Source organism: Scyliorhinus canicula, chromosome 15 (genome assembly GCF_902713615.1).
Source record: "Scyliorhinus canicula chromosome 15, sScyCan1.1, whole genome shotgun sequence".
Taxonomy (NCBI): Eukaryota; Metazoa; Chordata; class Chondrichthyes; order Carcharhiniformes; family Scyliorhinidae; genus Scyliorhinus; species Scyliorhinus canicula.
The window spans coordinates 28677525-28691698 of record NC_052160.1 but is presented as its reverse complement, the minus strand read 5'-3'; the positions used below and the strand labels follow the sequence as shown (position 1 = coordinate 28691698).

Sequence of the window (14174 nt, the reverse complement as noted above, 5' to 3'; positions counted from 1 at the left end):
AAGAAAATAGATGCAGGATGAGGCCATCCAGCCCTTTGAGCCCGCTCTGCTATTCATTATGAGCATGGCTGATCATCAAATTCATAGAATTCACAGTGCAGAAGGAGGCCACTCGGCCCATCAAATCCACACTGGCTCCCGGAAAGAGCACCCCACCCAATCTAAGGGCAATTTATCATGGCCAATCCAACTAACCTGCACATCTTTGGACTGTGGGAGGAAACCGGAGCACCCGGAGGAAACCCATGCAGACACGGGGAGAACGTGCAGACTCCGCACAGATAGTGACCCAAGCCAGGAATCAAATCTGGGACGCTGGAGCTGTGAAGCAACTGTGTTAACCACTGTGCTACAGTGCCGCCTGTAAATTCAATACCCTGATCCTGCCTCCCAACCATATCCCTTAATCCCTATTAGCCCCAAGAGCTATACCTAATTCCTTCTTGAAATCACACAACGTTTTGGCCTCAACTACTTTCTGTGGTAGTGAATTCCACAGATTCATCACTCTCTGGGTGAAGAAATTTTTCCTCGCCTCAGTCCTAAAAGGTTTACCCCCTTTTCCTCAAACTATGACCCCCTAGTTCTGGACTCCCCCACCATTGGGAACATTCTTTCTGAATCTACCCTGTCAAATCCTGTTAGAATTTGATAAGTTTCTATGAGATCCCCTCTCGCTCTCCTAAACTCCAATGAATATGATCCTAACCGATTTAGTCTCTCCTCATTTGCCAGTCCCGCCATCCCAGGAATCAGCCTGGCAAACCTTCGCTGCACTCCCTCCACAGCAAGAACATCCTTCCTCAGATGAGGACACCAAAACCGCTCACAATACTCCAAGTGTGGTGTCACCAATGCCCTATATAATTGCAGTAAAACATCCCAACTCCTATACTCAAATCCTCTCTCGCTATGAAGGCCAACATATCATTTGCCTTCTTTACTGCCTGCTGTACCTGCGTGCGCTTACTTTCAGTGACTGATGCACGAGGACACCAAGGTCTCGCTGGGTATCCACCTCTCTCAATTTACACCCATTCAAATAATAATCTGACTTCCTATTTTTGCTACTGAAGTGGATAACCTCGCATTTATCCACATTATACTGCATCTGCCATGCATGTGCCCACTCACTCAGCCTGTCCAAATCACGCTGAAGCATCTCTGCATCCTCCTCACAGCTCACCCTCCCACCCAACTTTGTATGATCTGCAAATTTGGAGAAAATACATTTAGTTCCCTTGTCCAAATCATTAATATATAATTTGAACAGTTGGGGTCCAAGCACCAATCCCTGTGGTACCCTGCTAATCCAGTGTTTTCAAACTTTTTATCCCTGGACCTACTTTTACTAACTGGCCAACCTTCGGGACCCAGGGTAATCTTTGCTACCCACGCCAGCTAACATTCGCGACACACCATTTTCATTTACCTTTAATTCAACAGGTGAGCCTGCTTGGTCCTCACGATCTCACTTGCTTTGTCATTCAATGTTGCATTTCTGCTAAGGGGTCAGCTGATGATTTAAGTTCTCGTTGCGACAATTGTAAAAAATCAAGCGGTTTGTCCGCATACTCGCCATGCTTCGTCTTCAAAAGCCTTTGAAGTTTTGAGTGTTTCAAACTTTCATTTGCCAATACTTCCCTGCTTTGCATCCTGATTTGCATTGGCGCAATTAACAAAGTCACAGCTCAAGAAATCATCTTCACACTGCTTTGTTCCTGATTTAAACAATCCATCTTCAGTTCTTCACAGTCCTGTTGCTTGCTTGCTTGGAGCTAGAAAATGGAGGAATTTCTCCTCCTGATTTTACAATAATCAGGGTCAGTGTCCATGCTGGGCCTGTGACCAGCTCTCTGCCACTTCTTCTGGCCGCTAGACTGCATTGTTCTATTTAAAAGCTGCTTGCGGCCGCTGGGTGCTTCTGGAATCGGGTATGTCACGACCGATCGCTCCCCCCCCCCCCTTGTGTCCCACCCACAGGGCGCGATCTGCAGTTTGAAAAATCATGCACTAATCACGACCTGCTAATCAGAAAAAGGCCCATTTATTCCAACTCATTGCTTCCTGTCTGCTAACCAGCTTTCTATCCATTTCAAGACACTATACTTAATCTCATGTGCTTTAACTTTACATAGTAATCTGCTGTGTAAAACCTTGTCGAAAGCCTTCTGAAAGTCTAAATAAACCACATCCACCGTTCCCCTGGTCAACTCTACGCGTCATCTTCAAAGAATTCTAGTAGATTTGTCAAGCATGATTTCCCTTTCATAAATCCGTACTGACTTTGTCTGATTACATCTCTCCTGTCCAAATGCTGCGTTATGAAATCCTTGATAATGGACTCTGGCAACTTCCCTACTGCCAATGTTCGACATACTGGTCTATACTTCCCTGTTTTCTCCCTACCTCTCTTTTTGAATAGTGGGCTTACATTAGCTACCCTCCAACCTGTAGGAACCATTCCAGAGTCTAAAGAATTTTGGAAATTACTGGGCAGCGAATGCTCAGAAGGTGAGGAACCGTTGTGGGGGTTGGGTGGGGGGGGGGGGGGGGGGGGGAGTCCTTGTGGGTCAAAATGGAGGAGAGTCTGTGCAGGGGGCGGGGCTGAGGGTGTTGGCAACAGCGCCGCTCCCGATAGCCCCGGGTAAATATTCAGCGAGTCCGGCGGTGGCGGCGACGTTGAAGATCTGGAGGCAGTTGAGGCAGTAATTTAAGTTGTGGGCGGGGTCAAGTGAGATGCCGATTAGGGGGAACCATAGGTTCGAATCAGGGAAGTCGGATGGGAGATTTCGGAGGTGGGAGGAGAGGGAAGTTGGCGATTTAAAGGATTTGGTTCTGGGGGACCATTTTGCAAGAGTGGAGGAGTTGGGGGAAAAATGTGGACTGGGGCAGGGGAGGTATTTAGATATCTGTAGCCGGGATTTTGCCAGGAAGGAGGTTCAGAGTTTCCCGATAGCACCGGCCTCCACATTGTTGGAGTAGGTATTGACGGTAGGGGGAGTGGAGAGGAGGTGGTATCGGCGATTTATGGGAAGATTCTGTGGGAGGACAAAGTATCATTGGAGGGGATTAAAGTAAAGTGGAAGGAAGAGTTGGGAGAGGGTATGGAGGATGGGCTGCGGTGTGAGGTGCTCTGGAGGGTGAATGCCTCAACCTCGTGCGTGAGGTTGGGGCTGATACAGTTGAAGGTTGTGTATAGGGTGCACCTCTCAAGGGCGAGGATGAGCCGGTTCTTTGAGGGGGTAGAGGAGTGAGGGGGTGAGCGCTGTGGGAGGAGCCCCGCAAACCATGTTCACATGTTCTGATCCTGTCCGAAACTGGAGGGGTATTGGAGGGAAGTCTTTAAGGTCATCTCGGGTGTGGTGCTTGAGAGGTTTGTACCTAGGGCCCCTAGAAGTCATATTCAGGGTGTTGGACCACCCTGCAGGAGTGTGTGAGGGCAGATGTCTTAACCTTCGCCTTGCTGATTGCCCAAATGTGGGTCCTGTTGGGGTGGAGGTCAGCTTCTCCGCCCTGTGCCTCGGCTTGGTGGGGGGACCTGCTGGAATTTTTGACGCTCAAAAAGGTGAAGTTTGAGTTGAAGGGAAGGATGGAAGGGTTCTACAATTCCATAAGACTATAAGACCATAAGACATAGGAGCAGAATTAGGCCACTTGGCCCATCGAGTCTGCTCCGCCATTTAATCATGGCTGATATTTTCTCATCCCCATTCTCCTGCCTTCTCCCCATAACCCCTGATCCCTTTATTAATCAAGCACCTGTCTATCTCTGTCTTAAAGACACTCAGTGATTTGGCCTCCACAACCTTCTGCGCCACCCTCTGACTGAAAAAATTCCTCCTCATCTCTTTTTAAAGGATCGTCCCTTTAGTCTGAGATGGTGTCCTCTGGTTCTAGTTTTTCCTACAAGTGGAAACATCCTCTCCACATCCACTCTATCCAGGCCTCACAGTATCCAGTAAGTTTCAATAAGATCCCCCCTCATCCTCCTAAACTCCCAACGAGTACAGATCCAGAGTCCTCAAACATTCCTCATACAACAAGTTCTTCATTCCAGGGATCATTCTTGTGAACCTCCTCTGGACCCTTTCCAAGGCCAGCACATCCTTCCTTAGATACGGGGCCCAAAACTGCTCACAATACTCCAAATGGGGTCTGACCAGAGCCTTATACAGCCTCAGAAGTACATCCCTGGTCTTGTATTCTAGCCCTCTTGACATGAATGCTAACATTGCATTTGCCTTCTTAACTGCTGACTGAAACTGCACATTAACCTTAAGAGAATCATGAACAGGGACTCCCAAGTCCCTTTGTGCTTCTGCTTTCTGAAGCATTTCTCCATTTAGAAAATAGTCAATGCCTAAATTCCTCCTTCCAAAGTGCATAACCTTACACGTTTCCACATTATATTTCATTTGCCATTTCATTGCCCACTCTCCTAGCTTGTCCAAGTCCTTCTGCAGCCACCTTGCTTCCTCAATATTACCTGTCCCTCTACAGATAATTGTATCATCTGCAAACTTAGCAACAGTGCCTTCAGTACCTTCTTCCAGATCATTAATGTGGGCAGCATGGTAGCATGGTGGTTAGCATAAATGCTTCACAGCTCCAGGGTCCCAGGTTCGATTCCCGGCTGGGTCACTGTCTGTGTGGAGTCTGCACGTCCTCCCCATGTGCGCGTGGGTTTCCTCCGGGTGCTCCGGTTTCCTCCCACAGTCCAAAGATGTGCGGGTTAGGTGGATTGGCCATGCTAAATTGCCCGTAGTGTCCTAAAATGTAAGGTTAAGGGGGGGGGGGTGTTGGGTTACGGGTATAGGGTGGATACGTGGGTTTGAGTAGGGTGATCATGGCTCGGCACAACATCGAGGGCCAAAGGGCCTGTTCTGTGCTGTACTGTTCTATGTTCTATGTATATTGTGAAAGGTTGTGGTCCCAGCACAGACCACTGAGGCACACCACTAGTCACCAGCTGCCATCCTGAAAAAGACCCCTTTATGCCCACTCTCTGCCTTCTTCCAGTCAGCCCATCCTCTATCCATACCAGGATCTTACCCTTAACACCATGAGCTCTTAACTTATTTAACAGTCTCCTATGCGGCACCTTGTCAAAGACCTTCTGGAAATCTAAATAAATCACGTCCACTGGTTCTCCTTTGTCCAACTTCCTTGTCACCTCCTCAAAGAACTCTAACAGATTTGTCGGATACGACCTCCCTTTGACAAAGCCGTGCTGACTCAGTCCTATTTTACCATGCACTTCCAAGTGCTTTGCAATCTCATCTTTAATAACAGACTCTAAAATCTTACCAATGACCAAAGTCAGGCTAACCGGCCTATAATTTTCCATCTTCTGCCTCCCTCCCTTCTTAAACAGTGGTGTTACATTAGGCACTTTCTAGTCCTCTGGGACCCTTCCTGCCCCCAGTGATTCCTGAAAGATCATCACTAATGCCTTCACAATTTCCTCAGCTATCTCTTTTAGGACCCTGGGGTGTAGTCCATCCGGTCCAGGTGACTTATCCACCTTCAGACCTTTCAGTTTCCCCAGAACCTTCTCCTTAGTAATGGTCAGGAGAAGGTTCTGGGGAAGTTCATGGGCATTGTCCATGCTACGCTTTCAAAAATTGGATGCCATTGACCATTGGGGCTAGGGGGAGTGTATTGTTTATTATTTACCATGTATGGGATGAATGTGGATTCTCTTTTGGTCTTTCTTGTTTTGTACTGGGGATGTAGGGGGTGGTAGTTTGGATCTGTATGTTGAAGGGGATGCAGTTTGGGGGATTGCTATTGTGTTTGTTATTGTTGGTTATCTTTTGTTGGGTGCTTATTTCATGAAAAAGTGGAAAACAAGGAGAATAAAAATATTTTTAAAAAATAAAACAAAGAATTTTGGAAAATGACTACCGTTAGATCTACTTTTTTTGGGGCCACTTCCTTAAATACTCTGGGATGAAGATTTATCGAATTAAGGGGCAATTTAGCATGGCCAATCCACCTAACCTTTGGGTTGTGGGGGTGAAACCCACGCAAACACGGGGAGAATGTGCAAACTCCACACGGTCAGTGACCCAGAGCCAGGATTTGAACCTGGGACCTCAGCGCATGAGGCAGCAGTGCTAACCACTGCACTACTGTGCTGCTCTATCTTGGCCACTTAAGGGCCGGGATTCTCCCCCAACCGGCGGGGTGGGCTGTACCCGTGCCAAAGAGTGGCGTGAACCATTCCGGCGTCGGGTCGCCTGAAAGGTGCGGAATCCTCCGCATTTCCGGGGGCAAGGCCAGTGCTTGAGTGGTTGGCGCCGTGCCAACCAGTGCCAAAGGGCCTCTGTTGGCTGGCTCGATCTGGCGCATGCGCAGGAGTACCAGTGTGTTCTGACACATGCACAGAACCACTGGCGTGATCCCTGCGCATGTGCAGGGGGTTTGTTCTCTGCGCCGGCAATCGCGGAACTTTACACAGGCCGGCGCGGTGGGAAAGAGTGCCCCCATGGTACAGGCCCGCCCGCAGATCAGTGGGGCCAGATTCCCCCCAAGCCTCCCCACCCCGAGGACTCCGCAGGCTGCCCTCAGAGCCAGGCCCTGCCGGTATGGACCTTGTCTAATCCACGCCGGTGGGACCGGCCACAAACGGGCGGCTGCTCGGCCCATCGGGGCCCGGAGAATCGCCAGGGGGACCACTGCCAACAGCCCCGGTCCGGCACGGCGGGATCCCCGTGGAGGTTGGACACGGACCTCTTGGCCAACAAGGTATTCTACCAGAAAACATCAGCGGTCATAGGTGAGTACATTACTAACAACCAGAATAGGGCAGCATGGTAGCACAGTGGTTAATACAGTTGCTTCACAGCTCCAGAGTCCCAGTTTCGATTCCCAGCTTGGGTCACTGTCTGTGCGGTGTCTGCACGTTCTCTCCGTGTCTGAGTGGGTTTCCTCCGGGTGCTCCGGTTTCCTCCCACGGTTGAAAGGCATGCAGGTTAGGTGGATTGGCCATTCTAAATTGCCCTTAGTGTCCAAAAAGGTTAGGTGGGGTTACAGGGTTACGGGGGTAGGGTGGAGGCATGGGCTTAAGTGGGGTGCTCTTTCCAAGGACCAATCCCCCCATCTCCTTCATAAACACTGCCAACTTATGCATGTCCAGACTTGGCACAGCCACCAACACCCTTGTCATAAACCCGGCATCATCCCAATTCAGGGCATACACACTAACCAACACCACCAACCTCCATTCCAAAGCACCCATTACTGTAATGTATCTGTCTCCCCCTGCTCTGCCACCACCTTCTCCATCTGAAACCTAACTTTCTTACCCACTAATACCGCTACCCTCCAGGCCCTGCTATTAAAGCCCGAGTGGAACATCTGGCTCACCCAACCCCTCCGAAACATAATCTGTGTCTTCACTTTCAGATGGGTCTCCTGCAACAGCACCACATTGGCTCTCAAGCTCTTTAAATACAAGAAGACTCTCGCCCGCTTCATCGATCCACCCAACCCCCATACGTTCCACATTACCATTTGGACTGGGGGTCTCTACACCCCCCTCCCCCATCAGCCATAATGATGGCCCCTGGCCCCACCCCACAAGTGGGACCAGGCTCTACTCCTAGTTCCCAACAACCAGTGCCCCTCCCCCTTCCCAGAGATCCCTAAACCACTTCCTCTCGAAACCACTCCTCTTTACATACTATCATGTGAGAGTATCTTTAAGAAATGGGTGTTTATAAATGGGTGTGTATATAAATATCTGTAGTGAGAGTATCTTTAAGAAATGGGTGTTTACTACTGCAGTGATGTCAGAGTGTGGGTGGAGCTGGGCTGTCTGTCAGCTTTTGACTTTCGTTTTAGGCTGTTTGCTACAGGGTGTGTTTTAGTTTTGTTTTCAATGTTGGAGCTGAAGCCAGACAGAGCATGTGTACTGTTGATCTCTCTGCCATGAAAAGACTATCTCTTGATCATTTGGTGAATTCAGAATTATAAATGTTTTCAGTAGTGACTCTAATCAGGGGCTGGATTCTCCCCTACCCGGCGTGACGGAGGGTGCCGGCGTAGGGGAGTGGCGCCAACCACTCAGGGGTCGCGCCTCCCCAAAGGTGGGGAATTCTCCCCACCTTTGGGGGCCAGCCCCGCGCCGGAGCAGTTTGCACCAGAAGACCGGCGCAAACACCCGGCGCCGTCGGAAACGGGGCTGGCTGAAAGGATTTCGGCGGCCGGCGCATGCGCGATGCGGGGTTCTCCTCCGCGTCCGCCATGGCGGAGGCCGTGGCGGAGCGGAAGGAGAAAGAGTGCCCCCACGGCACTGCCCCGCAGAGTGAGCGGGGGGCCCCGATCGCGGGCCAGGCCTCCGTGGGGGCACCCCCCCGGGTCCGATCGCCCCCCGCCCCCCCAGGACCCCGGGGGCCTGCTTGCGCCGCTGAGCCCGCCGCCACCAAGGTGGTTTAAACCTCGGCGGCGGGAGAAGGCCTCCCAGCGGCGGGACTTCGGCCCATCCGGGCCGGAGATTTGAGGTAAGTTTTTTAAAAAATGAAATCCCGCCGGCGCCAGCTGTTTTCACAGGCTGCCGGCGGGATTTGCACAACGCCGGTTTATGACCGGCGGGAGAATTCAAAAACCTGCGGGAGCGGAAATAACGCCGCTTCCCGCCTATTCTCCGACCCTGCGTGGGGTCGGAGAATTTCGCCCCTGATGTGCCTCTGTTAAAGGTTATGTTTTTTTGTAAGTCTTCTGGATGTTAAAAGGACAGCATAAGCATTAATTAGTGTTGCACTCTTTGGGGGTTGTATTTGAATTGATGGTTGCTAAGATGTTCACTGTTTGTTTTAAAAAGGTTAACTTGAGTTCATAGAATAAACATTGTTTTGCTTTAAAAAATACTTTTCCATTTCTGCTCTACCTCAACTGTAGAGTGGGCCGTGTGCTCCCCATACCACAATCTATTAAAGGTTGTGGGTCAGGTGAACTCCATGATACACTTTGGGGTTCTCTAAACCCTGGCCCATAACAATACCCGCAATCCCCCCACCATTCACACCTCCCAGACTTATCGAAACCTGTCCACACACGTTCGGCCGCTCACGGCCCCTCCTCCCACCTTGCTCCCACTCACCGGCCAACTTAAGTTTGCTAGTAAGGTGGCCCCTGCCAGAGCCCTCTCCCCCTACGTACCTAGTACAAAAATCAACAGAACCTTCCCCCCATACCCAGCCCTTCTAAACCAACCAAACATGATAAACCAACAAATAGGGAAAGAAATCCCCCCCCCAACACATTATCCCATCATCCACAAACCAATCTCTCCCACCCACAACATAAGGGAACAAAGCCCAAATTCAGTTCAGTCCCAATCCGTCAGCCCTCACAAACTCCTCCGCCTCCTCCACCCTCTCAAAGTAATAGTCCCTGGGGTTTATTGTCACTCTCAGCTTCACCAGGAGGGCAGACCACCCCAAAATGCACATCACTCTCATAAAGCTCCGCCTTTGCCCTGTTAAAGGCCGCCCATCATCTTGCCAGCTCCACCATGATGTCCTGGTATATACGAATACCACTACCTCCCACCTCACCTCCCGATTCTGCTTGGCCCATCTCAAGACCCTCTCCTTCGTCTGAAATCTCTGAACGCAGACTATCACAGCTCTTGGTGGATCATTGGCCTTTGGCTTTGGTCGGAGCGACCAATGAGCCCTATTCAGGCTCAAAGAGGGAGCCCAAAAACGTGATGAACATCCCCCATAAAGTACTTTGTTGGCCTCCGGCCCTCCAGCCCCTCAGACAGTCCTAGGATCTGAATATTCTGCTACTGTGTTCTCCAGGTCCTCCACTTTGGCTCTCAGTCCTTTATTACTCTCCTCCACCTTCTGCAGCTCCTCACCTACCGAGGTGAACTGGTTGCTGTGCTGCAACAATGCCTCCTCCGCCCTTCAACACCTCTCCTTGCTCACCGCCGTCGACATCTTTCCAAGAGCCTCCTTTATCAGGGCCAACGTATCATCCGCCAAATGTTTGAGCATTCCCATCATCTCCTTTCCATGCTGCTCAAAATGTTTGCTAAAGTGCCGATCAAACTCCACCGCCATCACCTCGGCCAGCCACCATAATGGATGCAGCCACACCCAGCGAGCTTGCTCCCACCATCGTTCCTCTCACATCACTCCTCACCGAACTCAAGCTCTCAGTTGGACTAGCGCTCGTTCCTTTTCGTCCCATATTCTTCAGTAGGTTTTCAACATCCTCTAATTACCACAACCTTACTGGAGACTGTTCATGTAAAATCTCCCCCCAAAACTGTGTGGAAAGGGCCAAAAAAACGAAAGCTCTAGGGGGAGTCACCGAATGTGCGACCTCCACCTACATGTCGCCGCTGGAAGTCCCCTTCTTTCAATAAAGTTTCCCAGTCCATCATAGCCAACTCATGCCTCACACCATCATAGTTACCTTTATTGAGGTTCAGGGCCCTGGTCTTAGAATCAACTACCTCACTATCCACCATGGTAAAGATTTCTACCCATATTATGGTCACTCATCCCCAAGGGTTTTCTCACAACTAGATTGCCAACTAATCCTTCGTCATTGCACAATACCCAGTCCAAATGGCCTGTTTTCTTGGTGGTTCCTCAACATATTGGTCCAGAAAACCATCCCGTACACTTTCCAAACATTCCTCCTCTATTGTACTGTGACCAATTTGATTCACAGAATCGTAGAATCATAGAATTTCTACTTTGCAGAAGGAGGCCATTCAGCCCACCGAGTCTGCACCAATCCTCTGAAAGATCATCCTGTCCCGGCTCAGTCCCCTGACCTATCCCCGTAACCCCATCTAACCTACACATCTTTGGACGCTAAGGGCCAATTTAACACAATCAATTCATCTAACCTGCACATCTTTGGATTCGCCAAATCCATATGCAGATTAACGATTGAAAGCATATCACCGTTCTTTCACTGTCAGAATCCTGGAGTTCCCTCCCTAACAGCACCGTGAGTAGTGTACCTACACAGCATAGCCTGCAGTGGTTCAAGAAGGCAGCTCACCACTACCTTCTCAAGGGCAATTAGGGATCAGCAATAAATGGTAATCTTGCCAGCAATGCCCACATCCCATGAAAGAATGAATTAAAAAATGTCAATTTGGAACTCTGAGCAACAAAGAGGCGGGGGGGGGGGGGGGTCTCAAAAATACAAATGAAAAGTGAAAGTGAACAATGAGAGCTTTGATCTGGGTGAGTGTACAGCTGTGATGTTGAAGTGATGGTACCTGTTAGGGAATACGGCTGAGACAGCACATTCTCAAAGCATTCATTGCGGTACAGCCTCCATCTTTGAACCGTGTCTTCAAACAGAGAGGATGTGGCACTCTGGAAAGCAAGAGCAACAGTGTGAAAGGGGTATTATATCCAGGGACCATCAGCACTGAGATATCCGATTGCACTGGAGCATATGGCCAGAGTCTTCCTAGGTCTTGAAACTTTAAATGTAAATGGCAAACACCTGGGAACTCTTCAATTCTATGGTGAACATTCAGACTAACACATGACAATCCAGAGCTGTTAAAATTCAGCATGTTAAAGCAGCGCAAACAAGACATTTTTCATTGCAGCTGTGGAATTGAAAGTCAGTATGAGCGAATATGTTCCAGGTGTCACTCCAGGTTGCTACTGCATTTTACCCCAATCAGAAAGATGCAAAGGCTGGTGGGCTAGAGGTGACCCTGTGTCCAGGCACTCTGAAATTTCCCCTGAGATATTCTGGCTTTACTAAAATCATTGATTTACAAATATACGAAGATATGAAACAGGAGCAGAAGTAGGCCATTTGACTGTTCGAGCCTGCTCCGCTATTCAATAAGATGCAAATGCAAATGCATGGCAGAGCAGTGTAATATGGATAGATGTGAGTTTATCCTTTGGCAGCGAAAACAGGAAGACAGATTATTTATTATCTGAATGGCTATAAATTGAAGGAGGGGAACGTGCAACAAGACCTCGGTGTCTCTGAGCTGGGAATGCAGGTGCAGCACGTGGCAAAGAAGGTAAATGGTATATTGGCCTTCATAGCAAGAGGATTTGAGCAAGGATGTCTTGCCGCAATTATACGGGGCCGTAGTAAGGCCACACCCTGAATATTGTGTGCAGTTTTGGTTTTCTTACCTGAGGAAAGATGTTCTTGCTCTAGAGGAAGAGCAGCGAAGGTTTACCAGACTGATTCCTGGGAAGATGGGACTGACCATATTCCACAGCTGCAACATAACACCTGTCTTGCCATTGTTACTTAGGTTATTTAGTTAACTTAATTTAATTATGTACTTCAATAACTTCCAGTAATTCCTATGTATACCAACCTGCACTGAATTCCCATGTGAACCTAATTTGCTAATCACTCGGTTTCCATCTCACTCAGGCATGGCCTCCTCATGTGCCCTTTATATATATAGAGTGCGATATACATAAGGGGCTTTATATCCTCCTTCTCATAGCACTTTGCTCCATTTAACCTGTTTCTCCAGCGGAATCTAACATCCATCCTCCTGGACGGCTGTGTTTTTATTTAATTCTGGCAAGATCGCCAGCAACGTGAAGCCCACGTGTCAGCACTCTTCAGTTCTTGTGGACCTTGATCTGTGCCAGATCCGGGGCCTACCTCATTTAATTACAGATTACCCAATAACATTTACACAAGGTGATAATGTCGTTGCTCACTTGTACTTGACTGAAGGGCTGCAGCAGAATAATAATGGTCAAGAATACCTCACCAGTCACAGCCTCCACACCAGACATCTCACTCTGTCCTCAGCCAAAGCTATGTTCCACCTGTGTCCCGTCTCCAGCCTCTTTGACAGAGGCCCTGGAGCCGAAAGGTTAGAGACCCTGTTGCACGGATGTTTGGCAAACAGCCAAACAAGCTCACGCAGTTCCTGCTGCCCAAAGCAAAATCAATAACTTGAATGCAGCTCCCCGTAAACAAGTGCCCAAAACACCAGGGGCACAGACTCCAGTCCAAACCGGTAATACACAGGCTCCACCTGCAGCTGGAAATCCTTTTGGCCCTCACTCTGCACAACACTTCACTCACTTCCCTGGGAATGGTGAGAACAAAGCAGAAACTAACACCCACTGCAATAGTCTCCAGACTGGCTCTTCGAGAAGCAGTGGGAAAGAAAATGAGTTCAGAGAGATGTAAAGGTAGAGAGTCTAAGATAGTGAAGAAGTGTGTGTGTGACGGGCACAGTTAGACACAAGTGATCTGGTGAGCTTTGCCCAGCAGGATGTATGTTGGAAATGAATAACTTGTGTTTAGTCATTCAGTGGAAATAGTAGAGAGGTTTACTGAGATAGAACAAGTATCAAAATCAAACAAAGAGAAAATGAGTGGAAAATGGTCCAGAAGGATGAAGATGATGCTTTAGTCCAGATAGATTCTGTTGGGGTTTCTTGCCTGGTTCTTTACAACCCATCCAAATAACCAGATTAGATTCCAGGCTCTAACTCACTCTTGGGTCCCTATCATTCTACATATAAACCACACAAAATCCTTCATTAGATTCCAGCCTGTAACTCACACTTGAGTATTGGTTATTCTATACATAAACACTTCAGCAAACCCCTCAAATGGATTCCAGTGTGTAACTCACTCCCAGGTATCTGCTATTCGAGATATAAAACCCTAAACCTTTTGATTAGATTCACCTTGTGACTCACTCCCAGATATCCGTTATTCTAAATATATAAACCTCCTGAACTTCTTGCTTAATATTCCAGCCAGTAACTTACGCTGAGGTACCTGATATACAAAAGTAAATCCCTGAATATCCCATTTAGATCTCGCCTGCAACTCACTCCTGGATATATCTATTATTGTCTATATCTAGTTCATCATTCACAAGGGCGGCACGGTGGTTAGCCACAGTGCCAGGGACCCGGCTGGGTCACTGTCTGTGCGGAGGCTGCATGTTCTCCCCGTGTGTGCGTGGGTTTCCTCCGGGTGCTCCAGTTTTCTCCCACAGTCCAAAGATGTGCAGTTAAGATGGATTGGCCATGCTAAATTGAACCTTAGTGTCCAAAGATGTGCAGGTTAGATGGGGTTATGGGGATAGGGTGCGGAGGTGGGCCTAGGTAGGGTGCTCTTACAGAGGGATCTCTTACTCAATTGGCTGAATGGTCTTCTTCTACAAT

General features: G+C 48.8%; 1 protein-coding gene across 5 annotated transcripts in view; it reads right to left on the bottom strand.

Moving 5' to 3' along the window:
• Positions 1 to 12828, bottom strand: part of LOC119978844 (glucagon-like peptide 1 receptor) — a 46999-nt gene extending 34171 nt beyond the window's left edge. For 3 of the 5 annotated variants that reach the window (XM_038820732.1, XM_038820733.1, XM_038820736.1), the window contains exons 1-2: positions 12750 to 12825; positions 11261 to 11360 (exon numbers count right to left, since the gene is read on the bottom strand). In XM_038820732.1, coding sequence (XP_038676660.1) covers positions 11261 to 11360; positions 12750 to 12779 — 130 coding nt within the window. In that variant the 5' untranslated portion in view covers positions 12780 to 12825. Of the gene's footprint in view, positions 1 to 11260; positions 11361 to 12749 lie in introns of all 5 variants that reach the window. The other 2 variants (XM_038820734.1, XM_038820735.1) reach the window with 1 other exon arrangement.
• Between the last annotated feature and the right edge of the window lie 1346 nt (positions 12829 to 14174).